Source organism: Misgurnus anguillicaudatus, chromosome 20 (genome assembly GCF_027580225.2).
Source record: "Misgurnus anguillicaudatus chromosome 20, ASM2758022v2, whole genome shotgun sequence".
Classification (NCBI taxonomy): domain Eukaryota; kingdom Metazoa; phylum Chordata; class Actinopteri; order Cypriniformes; family Cobitidae; genus Misgurnus; species Misgurnus anguillicaudatus.
Window position 1 is genome coordinate 20,943,410 of NC_073356.2, and position 16,865 is coordinate 20,960,274.

The following is a 16,865-nucleotide window of genomic DNA, read 5'->3' on the forward strand; positions in this document are numbered from 1 at the left end:
ATTCAGCTGATCTCCGGTTCTGGCGCTACCACTTTTAGCATAGCTTAGCATAATCCATTGAATCTGATTAGACCATTAGCATTGCACCTAAAAAAATAACCATAGAGTTTAGAAATTTTTCCTATTTAAAACTTGACTCTTCTGTAGTTACAGCGTGTACTAAGACAGACGGAAAATTAAAAGTTACTATTTTCTAGTCCGATATGGCTAGGATAGTCTCAGACGCCACGCCCACAAACTGTTGGCTAAACGTCTGATGTTTTTCATACACTTTTCTGGAGAATGTCAAAGTCGTCTTTGATTGGTTAAAATAAACCGGATTTCCAGGAGACGCAAGTGTCGTGATTAGTTTCGGTCCTTGGAAAACAAAGCTCTGACGTTCCATTGAGGAAGAGAATCGGTTGTGTTCACGTGGATAATAATGAGCAGTTATCATGATCAGCTAAACATTGGATTCTCAAAAGGATGCAAAGTTCGCAGCATAAAGACGTCCAGGAGTTTTGCTTGAGGCAGTTAGTGGAGTCAAAAAGTTCGGTTCTCCTGAATTGCTTGTATGTGTTAAAAAGTGGAGAGATATGCTTCAAACAGATGTTTAACGGGAGCGTCTCATTGGTGTGGTGTGGCTGTTGATGAAGTGCACAATGTTGTTCTATGGTGAGTAATGTTGTTTATTTAGATGCTAATCGGTTGCGGCTGGTAATTTCAATAAATGACTTGTTGCCAGCCGGCTCATTATTGTGGGGAGTCCGAAACGTGACGCTAGACGAAACAAACTGTGATTGGTTGTTTGACATGTCGGTCAAATAGCTCGTGGGCGGGAAGGTCTGGCTACGCGAGACTATGGCTAGGAACTATACTCTCATTCTGGCGTAAAAATCAAGGACTTTGCTGCTGTAACATGGATGCAGGAGGCGAAAATTATATTACGTAGTGCCCGAAAATAATCCCCGGCTATTAAAAGTTACCAAGGGGACTACTTTCGGCTGCTGCGTAATATCATTGCTACAGAAGAGTCAAGTTTTAAATGGGAAAAATATTGAAAGTCTTTGGATATTTTTAGGCGTGATGCTGGTGGTCTGATCAGGATCAATGGATTATGCTAAGCTATGCTAGAAGTGCTGGCGCCAGACCCGGAGATCAGATGAATGGATTCCAAAACAGTAAGAAAACTGTTTAACTCTAGGGGAGCATATAAGCATATTTTTTAAAAAGTGGAGTGTCCCTTTAACACCTAGCTTAACACATTTTGAACACGTGGTTGCACGTTTGACTGTTAACATGCGTTTTATGCTTATTTTGGAGCGGTAATGGATCAAACATTTCAACTTTGATAAAAATAAAAACACACACCTGGCAAAACCATCCCATGTCTCTTCTTTGCTTACATACCCTTACATACAGGACTTTAACAAGACGCCTAATGATGAGATGAATATCCATGCGGCATTGTCTCTGAGAAGAAAAGCCTCATCTGTTGGTATGATCAATCTAGGGCTTATTTCTCTTATTTGTCTCCTTTAGTTGTTTAGCCTAAATCACCCACCACTGACTTTGTTTAAGATTTTTGTGGATAATTTCTTACCTATATTGTGAGATCATTCAAAAATCTTGCATTACACTCACATTGCACACAATATTTGCAAATATTCTGTACAGCATTACAAGTGCACTGTTCCTTCTTGAAGGTCATATTGTTATCTTCTTAATGCCACAGGAGCTTTAGCCACTGCCACAGTCTCCATTCCCAGAAAAAACCCTTTCAAGCCCGTTGGTCTGTCATGTGCAGGCTGTAAAAAAATCATACTGAAAGGACAGACGGTCTTCCAGCGCAGAGGCTCTCCTAAAATCTACTGCTCACTTCAGTGTCTCTGCGTCACCTCTGCTATTGTGGTCAAGAAGAAAACATGTCACCACTGCCTAAAGTAAGCCTAAGAAAACATCCTGTAATTCAACTCCCTGAACAAACTGTAAAGCCCATGGTTAGCCAACACTAAACGTTGTACTTCCTACAGAGAGATTTCGGACCCGAAGGATGTGCTTTTTGCCCCAGTGGATGCGTCAGGAAGTGTAAAGGAATTCTGCAGTCAGACATGCATTAATGCTTTTAACTTCAGGTGCAGCGTGTGTCAGAGGACAGGTGTGGTAAGTGACATTTACTGTACGTGTGCTTTGTCAGAATGCTCGATTTAGTTGTTTATCAGTTTCAGATATGTGGCTGCCTATAAGATCTATATGTCATTTCTTTTAGATTCATGTTCACGAGGTGACGTACAAGGGCTCCATCCTTAAGCTGTGCAGCGACAGCTGTTTTAACAAGTTTCGCTCTTCCAATAATCTGACTATGAGCTCCTGTATGAACTGCGGTGGGTACTGCAATAACACCAATGGTTCGTGTCCCACGCTGTTGGTAGAGGGCAATGCTTTCAAGTTCTGCACCCAAAATTGCCTCACAGTCTACAGAAAGGTAATATCTTTGCAAATAATATTACACTAAAGGTGTTATTTGCTTTTCAACAAAAAACAAATAAACTGCTTCACATGTAGAGGCGTCTCCAAAGTGTCGCCTGCAAGATGTGTAGTACCACGCGCCCGGCTGCAGAAATGGTGAACACTCTGAATTTGGAGGGCGTCAAAGAGTTTTTCTGCTCTGCGTCCTGTGCCGTGGCGAGTAAAAAAGTCCAAACGGCCACTTCTTCAGGTAACACAACCACATTCACACACAGATGTTGTTGAACTCATTTTTATGAACCATCAAAGTTATTTTTGAATTAAGATGTGGGAAATCTGGGACTTACAGACGCTGCCGTGGAATGCAAAAACTGCAAGATAATTGCAGAACCGCAGTATCATCAAGCCTTGTGTGATGGAACCGTTCAGAACTTCTGCTCCTTTTCCTGTGTAGTGTGTCATCAGGTAGAGTTCAGTTCGGTGTGATCTATCTGATTTAAAATGCTTTCTCATAATATAATGGTGATTATTAGTTACTTTGTTTTGCTTTGGTTTAGACATCGTTAAACAAGTCAAAATCTTGCAAAGAAACAAATGCCTCAACAAGAAAAAGCGCACCTACCCTGACCCCACCTGCCCCCAAACCTGCCCCTGCCGAGTCCAGCTCATCAGTGAAGAACGGCTCCTCTAGTAGACCGGATAATTCGGTCACCAGACTCCCTTGTGCTCAATGTCTGCTGTCATTCATCCACAAGCCACAGCTTTTGGATTTCGAGGTGCTTTTGTTTACTAGACATATCAATGAGATATTTAAAGCTGCAATCTGTAACTTTTCTACAAAAAGTTTTTTTTTTACCATACCCTGATTTAGGGGTGGGCAATATGACCAAAATCTCAATAGGATTCCTTTTATAGCTAATACCGATATTTATCACGGTAGAGTTTTTTTTGTGTTTTAATAAGGTTTTTCTGTTAATAAAATCTTTAATACCATAGAAATATTCATAATGTTCACAAAAACCTTATACAAGCATAAAAAGAAGATAAAAACAAACAAAACTCAGCTCTTTGAAGATAAACAGTCAATGATAAAGGAATGATAATAAAAAATTATGGATGTATGTATTTATATTTTTTATTTAAGGTAGAAAAGTGATTTAGTCAAGAGCAGTGAGATTTTCTCTTAATGCTGTTTGATAAACATGAGTGACATACAGAAGCAAAATTAGGTAACTTCCCCTTTAAGACCGGACCCTATGTTACACATGCGCTTTCTCTTTTAGCTGTTCACTTTCTCTTAACCCCTAAATGGTTTATGGGATACTTGCAAAGACGGGAATTTTGACGCCTAATATGTATTTAAGGCCAATAAAGTGGGAAAAATGTGCACGAGCTTAATGAGCAGCGGTTGCGCGACTTGCGCGCTTCTCACACACAGAAAACCGCACGCATATAGACGGTTTCAGCAGTAACAACATAAACAACCGGCTGTCGTGGTCCGCAAGTAACTTCCGGTAAACTCCACTAAAAATAAATAACAACAAAGTTCTTTGAACCTAGTTTATGTATATAACAAGCAAAAAACAACACATAGATTACCTAGGAAACCAAAACATTTGTTATTTTCGACAAGGCATTTGTTCAAGAGATCGGTTTAGCAACTAGTCAGACCATTAAAAAAACGAAACCGGAAGTAAAGTTTGGATCCATATGTGTATCGCGTCAGCGCACGTGCGTATGATGAAATCGTCTATAGATCGGTTGTTTGTGTTTCAATTGCTTAAAATAACTTGTTTAAAAATTGCGGTGCTTCAATAAGTGTACAAACTTTGTTTTTGTGACCACGCGCACAGGAGTGTGACATGGGTGCGTATCCTCGATAGAGACGATAGTCCAAAATCTCTACCGGTTGACACATTTCTACTGGTTAATCATGTCTACCAGTTTATCGCCCACCTTTACCCTGATTCACTCATCTTTATATAATGTTTCAAACTGAAATGGCAATAGAGAATCAAATGTTTGGATTGCAGCTTTAAACACTTCAGCTGTTTGAACAATGTTAGCATATTAACTGTTTCCCCCCAAATCACTTATTTCAGTCATTTAAATCTGTTCATTATGTAAATTCCTAAATGTGAACTTTTTTTAACCTGTACACACGAGCTCAGGAACTTACAGAGCATATTTATTCAATCTTTCGAGAAAAAAATGTACATTTTCTGTCACAACACTTGTGTCAAGGAGTTTGAAAAAGCAAACAAAATCACAGCTCGCTGCGAATACTGCAAGAACGTTAAAGCTGTGAAAATTGTGAAAAGGATAAACAAAGTTGACCGAACTTTCTGCGGGCAGAGTAAGTGCTTTGAACATAATAATTTTATTTGTCTCTTTTTTACTCCTCCAGATGCTTGTTAAGTAGATTCATACAGAATTGTTTGGGTTTTTTGTCTGTACAGAAATGCAAGTTACTCTTTGAGGAAAACCTGGTGAAGGACTGGGGGATGAAACACTGTCGTGACTGCTTTTACTGTGACGCTGCCTCTAAGAATCTAGTGACCGGGGTTTTTAAAGATAAGGAGGAGGAGTTTTGCGGAAAGCAATGCTTGATGAAATACACCTCTATGGTCCGTCAGGTAATGTTATCTTGCATCGTTTGAAAACATCGGCTGCGGTACATGGTAGAGGTCTTCATGGTTCCAAAGAAATGTATTTCTAAAGCACAAATTAATACAAAAAAGTTGTCCGCAGTGCTGTACAGGGAACAAAGCAAAACAACAATAAAATCTATATTAGTAAAACACACAATCACAAATAAAACCTTTTTTGTACTCGACCCGAATCGCTTTTTACCCAAACTCGACTTGCATACACTTTTTTTTATTTTTAAGAAAGACCCAACCCGAGGAAAAACCCGACAAAATTAGACCAGAGTCCGACTTTTTACCCGACTGGACCTGAAAGTAAGCACATCAACGTGTGCAGTCAGCAGCCTGCTTGTACCAGTCAGACAGTCCCTCCAGAAAAGCGCGATTATGCGATCGCGTGATTCATTGCATAATCAGCCGAAGTCCGCATATTTATGTGGGTGACGCATTTTTTATATACGCCGCACTTTCACCGCATAAATTGCAGATTTCTGCTCGCAAAACATGCAGGGCTTGCATGATATCATAATCTCCGCATTTTCGTAGCAAAAAGTCATATATATCTTAGCAGAAAGTTGAATAATGTTGCATTTACATCACACGCGCGCAGCCATGTCCCCTGTTGTCGTGGGAATGTTAGGAAGTGATGTAATTGCGCAATGTGAACATCAATGAAAAGCTGTGCTACAAAAAAAGATTTTCAAGAAAAAAAATTCTTAGTATTTTCGTCTTGTTTTCAGTAAAAATATCTAAAAATTCTTAAATTAAGATGTCTTTTCTTAAAGAGCAAAATGACACAAGAAAATAAGTCTAGTTTTTAGACCAAAAATATCACATTTAAGTGGTTTTGTGCATAAAACAAGCAAAACAAATCTGCCAATGGGGTAAGCTATTTTTTCTTGAATTTTCCTTGAGTTTAATGTTTAAGAAAAATGTTCAAGATTTTTTGCTCTCCCCTATTGGCAGATTTGTTTTGTTTGTTTTATGCACAAAATCACTTAAATTTGATATTTTTGGTCTAAAAACTAGAATTATTTTCTTGGGTCGTTTTGCTCATCAAGAAAAAGCATCTTAATTTAAGATTTTTTGATATTTTTACTGGAGGCAATTTTTTATTGAAAAATTTTTTTTGCAATGTGCAAACAGTTTTTGCAATTTTGGCAAGTTCCCGGTATTTCATTGCATAAATATCCCGCATACTCCATCACTTTAAAAAAAAAAAAAAAAAAATTCTGGAAGGACTAGTCAGACAGAAACATACCCCGGTGTCCTCTAGTGCTGTGTTCAAAATATCGATACGACGATACATCGTCATGGACACCTGACGATGCGCGCATCGATACAGCACCTTCCGTATCGATTCAGAAGCACTTTTGAAAATAACGTGACGAATCGCTGTTGATCCGTGATCCATATGGAACGGACGCATGTGTCCCGTGGAGTACGTAGAGTTAAAGGTTGCGGGGTAGACTTTCACTTTGCGTGTCTGTCTCGCTGGCGCACGTGAGCCGGGCTCTCTCTCTCCCTCTCTCTCCCGCGCATGCACGTATTTAAAATCAATGAGTTCAGTATGAAAACGCTGATGTCTTAGCCTATACTACTGCAAAGGGCTTTATTAGACACTCTCTTATAAAACAGTACTAATGCATTAGAGAAGAAATACGACACAGATTTGCATGTGAAAACTGTACGTCTAGAGAAGAGACACAGAGCTCCTTGACATTAATAATCTGATTTCTACTAAATAGTATTAACTCTGACTGCATGTTTATAGATATATTCATAGAATTATTAAGTTAGAGACAAATATAATGCATAGAGTAAGGCACTATCTTTGTAAAACTGCTTTTAAAAAAACATAAGTACTAACTCTGGGATTTTAAGCATTTCTATGTTACCCCAAAAGCTAATAAATGAATGGCAAAAAACACAACTGTTACAACACTGCTTATTCAATGTACAATAAACAGATAATAATAATAATAATAATAATAATAATGTTACTAAATTCTGAACAAAAAATGTAATTCAAAATAGTCTTGTATCGTGATGCGCATCGTATTCGGGACCCTTGTATCGGGATACGTATCGTATCGTGAAATTGTTGGCGATACACAGCCCTAGTGTCCTCGCCACCAATTTGGACCACTGCTCCATTTATTTTCATTTGTTTTCTGAAGACAACACCAAGGTCACCACAGTGTACATTTAAAACTGATTGACAGGTCTGGCTCAAGAAAATTAACCTTCCGCTAGCCACACAATGAGGCTGTTTACACTTGGTATTAACATGTGTTTTCGTCGATCGGATCACAAGTGGACGACGTTAATGCCAGGTGTAAACGGTGTTCAAAACGTTTTGAGATCGTCCACTTTCGACCACTTTCAACCACATCCAGAGGTGGTCGAAACCACTTTCGATCGGAACGCTTTGGAGTTGCGGAACACACATGTGGTTGAATGCGTTCGAACAGCCACACGCGACCGCCTTCTCTCCGCCCATTTATCTAATCTGAGGTATTAAACACAAGTTTTACGTCTTTTTTGACTTCTGGCGTGAACATTCGGTGAACAGCGCTATTTTTAGCCTTTCATTGATAAAACTAAGCGGCTGATCTCCGCAGTTTCGTTTTGAAAGCGTGTGAAAGTTGCGCGATCCTATTTCATAAATTGCGCTGAAAATTCAAAGAAAGCTCTTACATGATCATGTACAAAACACTGTGCAGTATGTTTACTTGCTAAACAAGCAGTGCACTCCAACATAATATTAGTTTGCGTCCATATAAACTCATAATTACTCCCGCTCGGGTTTGAATGACAGCAGAGAGACTCGCCCACCGTCTCACAGACCACCCCCTCATGATAGTATTCAGCACAGAAGCGGTCGAAAGTGGACAAAAGAGACGGATTTAAATACCAGGTGTAAACGTAATGTGTCTCTCTCGTCCACTTGTGATCCGATCGATGAAAACACATCTTAATACCAAGTGTAAACAGCCCCAATGTCGCAAGCACGCTTGGTAAACAAAGGGGTGGGTTGGAAAGCACTTAATAATGCCCTTACATGAGAGAGTTTGGGTCTTCTCGGGTCCATTCGGCAAATCACATTTATTTTAAATTACTCTGCCGCAAATATACCTAAATCGTGTCTGAGGCACATGTGAAACTTTTAAACCCGAACCTGCTGTGGTCTTGGATCGGATCTCAGGTTTTTGGATCTAAGTGGACTCGTGAAGACTTTTAGTACATGGCTCTTCATAGTTCTGACGTGCATCACACCTTTCATATTATAAAGAGGGTGTGGCTTCATCTAATATTAAGTATTTATGCTGCCTAATTCTAACAGGAAATGAAGTGTGCAATGTGCAGGCAGGCCAAGAAGATGACTGAAACTGTAAAATGGCTGGGTGAGATGAAACATTTCTGCTGCCTGCGCTGTCTGATGTTCTTCTGCAGTCTGCAGGGCGTCACTAAAGCTGAAAGGAAATCGCTGCCTGCACGAGGTATGTCCTCATGTAAATTCAGTGCATGTCTTTATAACAGCAAACAGGAGCATTTGTTGTCAAAAATGTCTTTCTTAGGAAGCCACAAATGTTTTCACAGGTGCAACCTTAGCATCCTCTGCAGTTCATAAGGGCATCAAAGAGGCCAGGACACCCATTTCTGCCAATGTTAGATTACTCTCGGATACAGCCAATGGACAGCCAGATGTCTTGGGAAGCACAGATTTAGATGGTGACTAACCTCAGAAACATTATGTATAATAAGTGAATAATATCTTGCTAAAATTACACACATTCTGTCTCTTTTCAGACTCTGTTCCATCCATTACTGTAGAGGTTTCAGACGATGAGAGTTTTCCAGCAAAAAATGTAAATATATTTGTTGTCCTAAGACATTGAAATTACAAATCAGCTACTGATCGTTTCATACAACTATAAATCTGTTTCCTCAGGTCAATAAACAGAAATGCACAGTGAGGACTTCTGCCCCGCCACCCCGAATCCAAAAGCGCAAGAACAAAGCAGCGTCATGTAAACCCAACACCCGTGATGCTGAGACGCAAAGTGGTACTAAACAGCTTTTGTTTGATTTTTTGGTATTGCACAGGATTGTTTGTTATACAGTAGACATTTTTTCAGTGATGTTGAAATGACACCAGTGCTAGTGGAGCTCATTATAGATCTCTCTTATCTTGTGTCCTGCAGATGAAACGCCTAAAGTGATAGTGCTTCCTGTGCCAGTCCCTGTGTATGTGCCAGTTCCCATGAACCTCTACTCACAATACGTTCCTCAGTCTGTGGGGTTACCACTACCAGTAAGTCTTTTCTCCTCTTCACTTCATTATCTTTGCTGTAATTTCTTGCAAACCTGCTACTAAATGTATGTCAGATGGCAGTTTTTGAGGACTGTGTCTCTGTGTAGGTTCCAGTGCCCTTGTTTTTCCCCACAACTCTGGACAGTGCTGAGAGCATTGTGCAGACCATCCAGGAAATCAAAGAGAAGATCCCTGAAGATCCCCTGGAGGCTGATCTCATCATGATGGCTGAGATGGTGGCTGAGGATACAGAGAAGGAGAAACAAATCACATCTAATGGTAAATTTAACGAATGTTCAGATGTGCTTAATATTTGACTTTAGGTCACATGCTTCATGTTTTGTTCTTCAGACCAGGCTGGTAACATAATGGACGACCTTGATTTGGAAGATCTGTCCAGCGGTCTAAGTTGGGAAGAGGATTCTGTTTCTTCTGCCCAGACATTGGATCAAAACACAGAGCTTGAAAAGCCTCCATCCAAATCTGCTACACTGACTCTTATCTCCACCCCAAAAGAAGAGCCACAGATGGATCTGGAGGCTGATTTTCCAGTCGGTAAGAGCTCTCAGAGGTCATGTGTCCTATTTATGCTTAAAGGATTAGTCCATTTTCTTAAAAAAAATAATTTACTCACCACCACGTCATCCAAAATGTTGATGTCTTTCTTTGTTCAATCGAGAAGAAATTGTTTTTTTAGGAAAACATTCCAGTTTTTTTTTTTTCATTTTAATGGACTTTAATAGACCCCAAAACCTTAACAGTTTTAATGCGGTTTAAAATTGCAGTTTCGAAGGACTTTAAACTATCTCAAACGAGGCATAAGGGTCTTATCTAGCGAAGCGATTGTCATTTTTGGCAGAAAAAAAGCAGTTTTAAACCACAACTACTCATCTTCCTCCGGCTGTGCGACGCGCCAGCGCGACCTCACGTAATACGTCATCATGTCAAGAGGTCACGGATGATGTATCGAAACTACGCTCCAGTGTTTACAAGTGTGGAAAAAGAGGACCGTTCAGACGTTGTTGTATGTCGAATGATACTAAGTAATGTCTTTGTGTCAGTTTATTGTTTAAAATGTAACACGTGACCTTTTGACGTCATTGCGCAATTACGCGAGGTCGCGCTGGCTCTTCACACAGCCGGAGGAAGAAGAGAAGTTGGGGTTTAAAAGTGCATATTTTTAATTCTTGCCAAAAATGACAAACATTTCGTTAGATAAGACCCTTATGCCTCGTTTGAGATCATTTAGAGTCCTTTGAAACTGCATTTTTTTAAACTGCATTAAAACTGTTAAGTGTTGGGATCCATTAAAGTCCATTAAAATGAAAAAACATAATTTCTTCTCGACTGAACAAGGAGGGACATCAACATTTTGGATGACATGGTGGTGAGTAGATTTTCTGGATTTTTTTAAAGAATATTGACTAAACCTTTAAGAAGTCAAAATAATACACTATACCTAAAGAATAATTGAGGACTGGCTATTGAATTCATCTAAAAAAATAATGCACACCAAAGGTGGTAATGCGGCACGACACTGAGTTACACAGTGGGTGTGCATTATTTTCAAATAATTCAAAGGAACGGAGTCAATTATTCCTCTTATACCACAGTTACCACAAACATTACTCTGGTGGTTATTTAAAGACATTTGACCGGTCAGGTGTGTGTTAATCAAAAAATGATGCATACCTGTAAAACATTTCTAAACCAATTAGAGTAAAGCATTCAACACCCCCGTAGTATAAAATGTATTATATTTTTTTGATTATCTCTAATTCATTTCATTTTAGAAAGCACTGTGCTTTTAAAAGAGGAAACACAACAGCAGCAGATATCAGATTTTGTCAAACGGAGACCTCGCAGGAAAGTCAGTGAAGGCTACGCTCAAAAGAAACGGGTATGAATATCTAAAGCGAAGTATTTTTGGGGTGTTCGCTGATGTTAGTTATCATTTTGACTATGAAACTTGTATTTTGTTGGTATGTAGGTCAGTAAGTGTGCAGCAGCAGTGAAAGACACATCAGCCGGCCCAACTAACCTCTCTAAACTGCAACACAAGTATGGTGTCAGTGCCTGGATGAACTGGGTTCGCTGGAGAAACACCCAACTCCACTTGGAGACTCCCAGATATGGCTGTAAGTCGCACTGATTTTCATTCAGCATTTTTACAATGCTTAACTCTTTCCCAGCCATTGAGGAGTTAACTCGTCACTTAAGAGAAAACGCTTCCCTACCAATGACGAGTATTTCCGGCTTTCCGCAATACTGCTATTATCCACCAGGTGGCAACTTATAAAACCTGGAAGTATCGCCCTAGGGCAAACAGCTGTATGTCCGTATATCACTCTGAATCTGATCTCAATCAAAAGTCCTTCACAAAATAGAATTATCTCAGCTTTTTGCTCAACGTTTGGTGTTTTTGAAGAAACCTGCCCATATTTGAGAGGTGATAAAAGAGAACTAATAAAGGTAGAATGAAAATGTGTTTTTTTTTAAAGCAGAGGGTCTGTTTTTTCATTTGATATATTGTATGTTTATATATTTTAAGAAGAACATTTTCTGGAAGGCATTAAACGTTTGTGAAAATCATGAAAAATGCTGGCGCTGGCTGGCAACTTTATTTTTAAACGCTGGCGGGAAAAAACGAAATGTTGGATTTGACAATGACTCAATGGATTTGAGGAATATTTTTTATTGGGCGGCACAGTGGCTCAGATCTTTCAATGTTGAGTTTGCATGTTCTCCCTGTGTCGGCGTGGGTTCAATTCGGGTACTCCGGTTTCCTCTTACTGGCCAAAAACATGCAAGTTGGGTGAATTGGAGATACCAAATTGCCCCTCCCCCTACCTGTGTATGGATTAACTTGTGTGGATCAACTTGTATATGGATTAATCTATACTAGGGCTCACCACAGCATTTTTCTTTCTCATTCTCAGTACGAAGCATGAGACTGAAAGAGGACTTGTTAAAGTGTAGCACTGCCGAGTTGAGCTACGGCCTTTGCAGGTTCATCGCTGAGGTCCGTCGACCCAATGGAGAGAAATACAGCCCTGATAGCATCTTTTATCTCTGCTTGGGCATCCAACAGGTAAAACCAAAGATACCACACACACGCAGTTGCTCACTGTGATTTCATTTTTCTGTTAAATGCTTCCATCTTAGTTTAATCTGCAGTGTTTTGGAAATCTGTTTGAAATACCAATTGGTACCAAACAAGTAATCTCAAACTATAGTTTTTACCAGTGTAAATGCTTTGTTGTTTTTATTTTATCCTTGCTGTCATCCATGTCTGCAGCACCTGTTTGAGAATGATCGGATGGAGAACATATTCGCAGATGTCACATTCTGCCAGGATATGACTGACATGCTCAAAGGGTGGACACCAACTCTTTTGCCCAGTGGTAAGACTTTTAAAAAATCAGGGTTCGCACGGGTCCTTGAAATCCTTGAAAGTTTGTGAATCTGGGGGGAAAATTCAAGGCCCTGGAAGTTTTTGAAAATATACGTACATAGATACAGGCCATTGAAAGTGCTTGAATCTATTTTATGCAAAAAAATCCATATAATTCCCTGTGTAGTGTAGGATAATATCATAAAAATTCTAGACTTTTTAAGCACACGTGCTAAACTGTTCACTTTAAATGTTTATATCTTCTGCATGCGAATGCTGATTCATACCAAAATGTTTTTTGCATAGTTGTGTTTGACACATGAAAACGTCTCGGGTTATGTATGTAACTGTTGTTCCCTAAAGGGAACGAGACGCTGCATCTCCTTTTCCATACTTCCTGCGTCCCTGTAATGCCGTCTTTGGCAATATTTCAGATAGCGATATACTTCCTGGCTCCCGCGTCACCCTGTCTTTGTTGTTAAGCCTCACCATTGGTTGAATTTGATATACACATTCAGACACACTTACCCCTGGAGGCGTCCCCAAAGTGTCACCGCAGTGATGCAGCGCGAGTTCCTTCGAAAGGGAACTGTAACAATGTATCTTAAAAGGTAACTCGATGTTAACTTGCTCTCACTTGAAATGTGTCCCCACATTTAGTCCTTGAATTTGAGGGTATTGGACCTGGAAAGTCCTTGAAAGGTCCTTGAAATTGAAATTAACTAAGGTGTGGTAACCCTGAAAAAAGAAAGATCTGGAAAAAAAATACTTGTAGTGTAATGTGTTTAAAAATTGGCACAAAATTATTTTATTGCGTAAAACATTTTTTTCATAAACATTTTCGCTGTTTACATCGACCGAGTCTAATGGCGCCTTTCCATTGCATAGTACCCCACGGTTTAGGTCGGGTCAGCTCACCTCACTTTGGCTTGGTTAGCTCTTCCATCGAGTTTAGTAACACTTTGGAGTGGGAGGGATTATAGGCGTATCGTTATATTTGCGCTGCCTACAGCTGTGACATCATACAAGTGAGAGCGTTGTTGTACATTCCCATACATTTATTTATTTCTAAGTCCGCCCAAAATCAAAACTGACCACCACAAAAAAAATTGCACATCACGTTTATCACTACCTTTGTCTCACATGACAGTTTCTGTACAAACACCTGTGGCTCAGTAGACGCGCTCCGCTGAGCCTCATTTAAGTTGCATTTAAGCATACATGCAGACGTGCGCGTCGCGAATGTGCCGCCACAAACCTCAAGTCTGGAAAAAAACTGTTATGGTTTTCCATATTCTCAACCTGTGGATGTTTTTCATCGCTAAAGGGAGTTTGGGAATTACACCAGAGCACAGATGACAACATTTTGGCTCGAGACAGCGCAAGCTAGCATGAAGGTAAAGCTAATCTTTTACATTATAAGAGCTCGGCTCGCTTGGAACCCCAACCGAGGTGGTACTAAAATAAGTATTGGGTACTACATAATGTACCTAGTGGGAAAGCCCCAAATAAAGTGAGATGACCCGACCCAAACCGTGGGGTACTATACAATGGAAAAGTGCCATGAAAGACCACAATTGTAACTTCCTGATAAACTTGGCACCAAATATCCCTACGAAATAATTGAAGTTGATGTGACACCATAGCGCAGACACACACTGCAATAATCACAGTCATGTCGTCTTGCTTTTCGGAGAAAGATGCCTGGTTTTTGGGAATGTAGTTATGCAAGATCATGTATATATCAAACCACTTTGGTTGTTGTAAAAGTGTTGTTCCACTATTTATACTACAAAATTGTGTAGAGTTATGTGAAATTGTGTGCAAAAATATAAGAATTGTGGTGCACCTTTTGTGTTTCTGCAGGTTCTGTTTATTCTCGAATAGAGGAGGAGTACCTGTGGGACTGTAAACAGTTGGGGGCTTTCTCACCTGGCGTGCTGCTGAACACGCTGCTTTATTTCTTCACCAAGTTCTTCAACTACAAAACTGTAGAGCAACACCGTCGCCTTTCTTTTGGCCACTTCAAGCGTTCCTGTCGTGACCAGGGCAGCACCAGTGTGGTCTATTTAAGTTTTTATCCCCACAAAGAGGACACAAGCATAGGTGAGTGTTTAGTTGTCAGTTATGGTATCATTCAATACACGTCGTTGTTGATTGTGTTACTAAATTCTTGTTTTGTCCTAAGCAGATAGCGTTCCAGCCAAAAAGAGGAAGAAAGAAGATGAAAGGGGAAAGGTGCTAAGGATAAGAGAAAATACCCAGAATCCCTTCCGCTGTCCGGTTCGGCTGTACGAGTTTTATGTCTCGAAATGGTATGTAAATAAAATTTGATGTTATTATAGCTTTATTCGAAGTTAATGAGAAAATACCGAAAGCTTTTGGTTAAGATTGTATTCAAGCAACATATTTTCAATCAGGAATAAAAAATTAGTTCTTTCACGCTTTTCATATGGTCCATTTCTGCTCTGTTGTGTCTGTTTCATCACATTTTAATCAACTACAACTTTGTTCACCTGTCAAAGGTTTCATATAGTTTGTCCCTTTTTTCAGCCCCCCCGGTGTAAGACATCACACAAACGTGTTTTATCTGAACCCTGAAAGCTCCTGCGTGCCAAGCAGCCCCACATGGTTCTCCGCATCGTCACTGAGCGATGAGGCTCTGGAGAGCATGCTCACACGCATCCTCACAGTCAGACAGCTGCACCTGCAGGAAAACACCTCGCTCCTCGAATCAGATTTTGACAGTGACTCGGACTGAAAAACAGGCCACCAGGGGTCACTGGCACAGGAAGTAGCCAAACTTTCATTGGAATGAATGAACCATGTCGCTCTGCCACTGCTAGTCGCTAGCAGTGTGAACGGGGTGTAAATGACTGTGAAGCAGTAGAGGTGTGTCGTGGGAATAGATTTCTCCTGGATGATCCTATATTGGCGTTGATTTCAATTTTGTTGGTTAAAAGAAGCAAATAGTTTTTCTTGTGTATTCTTCAAGTGTTATAATTTTAAGAGTGCGTTCACTTTATACTTTACCTAGCAATTTTTTTTTATATAAATATGGAGATTCTGTCAGATGATGATGATGTTTGTGAAGGTGTATAAGGGCTTAGAGCACAATGCTAGAGGTTGTGTGGTGCATCATTACACCCAAATATTTTAATGCCATTGAGTATTGGTAATACATTGAAACACTGAAGACATTGGCAGGACCGGTGTTAAAACATGTTAACGGTGAACGAGTGAAGGGTCTTGTTCATTTCAAACACTATTTTGAGTATGTAAAATGTTTGTTTTATTTTTTTATCAGAAACTCTGTTAGATGTCCAGATAGATGGAATGAGTTTCTGACATTTCAAACAAGACCAAAAACAAATCTACAAATGTCTGTTTTTGTCTTATTTTCTTTGTAAATCGTTGTAAAAGTTTTGTTCATTGCTGACATTTTTTGTCTGCTTTAACAACCTCTCCATTTAAAGTTTGAGTCGTGTAATGAGGGATGGAAATATGTAATGTTATGCAAATACTCAAACATTCACACATGGATGATTATAAGACACAAACACATTTAGAAAATACAACTGTATGCAAAATTAGTTGGCAAACCTTTTTTTTTCAATTTATTGCATTATTTTGTGTCTATTAAATCTATTTGGATATAATTTAATTCAAAATGATTTCTGTTGTGCTTCTCACAATTTTGCATCATTCTATATTTGCCTGCACAGAGAGGTGCAGGCAAATATAAAAATGTAATATATAGGATATATTTAAATGCTGTTGTTTTCTATTGAGAGCATTGACGAAGAGTAAAGTAGCCAACTTTTTGACTCTTAACTGTTTTTTGTAACAGATTAGTTTTTTTAATGTCATTATAGCATTGACCCTCAGATTTATGACATTTAGTGAAATACAGAATTTATTAATTCTGTATAACAGAAGAAAAATGTTAGAAAAACAGCTACCAGACAAAATAACTTTTTGGTTAAAATTAAAATTTTATGATAGAGATTGGTGTCATGAAGTTTTTTCAAGGGGAGTGGGCACAAAAAGGTGCCTC

At 39.3% G+C, this 16,865-nt stretch overlaps 1 protein-coding gene across 6 annotated transcripts in view; it reads left to right on the top strand.

The window, feature by feature from the left end:
- LOC129455810 (zinc finger MYM-type protein 4) overlaps positions 1-16,816 on the top strand; it is a 28,060-nt gene extending 11,244 nt beyond the window's left edge. For 5 of the 6 annotated variants that reach the window (XM_073858276.1, XM_073858270.1, XM_073858274.1 and 2 more), the window contains 23 exons: positions 1,402-1,477; positions 1,715-1,922; positions 2,013-2,142; positions 2,249-2,464; positions 2,545-2,698; positions 2,774-2,913; positions 3,006-3,224; positions 4,654-4,800; positions 4,905-5,084; positions 8,443-8,599; positions 8,700-8,831; positions 8,910-8,968; positions 9,052-9,166; positions 9,305-9,414; positions 9,522-9,693; positions 9,766-9,969; positions 11,208-11,314; positions 11,405-11,552; positions 12,354-12,505; positions 12,713-12,818; positions 14,675-14,914; positions 15,000-15,123; positions 15,362-16,816. In XM_073858276.1, coding sequence (XP_073714377.1) covers positions 1,402-1,477; positions 1,715-1,922; positions 2,013-2,142; positions 2,249-2,464; positions 2,545-2,698; positions 2,774-2,913; positions 3,006-3,224; positions 4,654-4,800; positions 4,905-5,084; positions 8,443-8,599; positions 8,700-8,831; positions 8,910-8,968; positions 9,052-9,166; positions 9,305-9,414; positions 9,522-9,693; positions 9,766-9,969; positions 11,208-11,314; positions 11,405-11,552; positions 12,354-12,505; positions 12,713-12,818; positions 14,675-14,914; positions 15,000-15,123; positions 15,362-15,569 — 3,504 coding nt within the window. In that variant the 3' untranslated portion in view covers positions 15,570-16,816. The remainder of the gene's footprint in view (positions 1-1,401; positions 1,478-1,714; positions 1,923-2,012; positions 2,143-2,248; positions 2,465-2,544; positions 2,699-2,773; positions 2,914-3,005; positions 3,225-4,653; positions 4,801-4,904; positions 5,085-8,442; positions 8,600-8,699; positions 8,832-8,909; positions 8,969-9,051; positions 9,167-9,304; positions 9,415-9,521; positions 9,694-9,765; positions 9,970-11,207; positions 11,315-11,404; positions 11,553-12,353; positions 12,506-12,712; positions 12,819-14,674; positions 14,915-14,999; positions 15,124-15,361) is intronic. The other variant, XM_073858275.1, reaches the window with a different exon arrangement.
- The last annotated feature ends 49 nt before the right edge of the window (positions 16,817-16,865 follow it).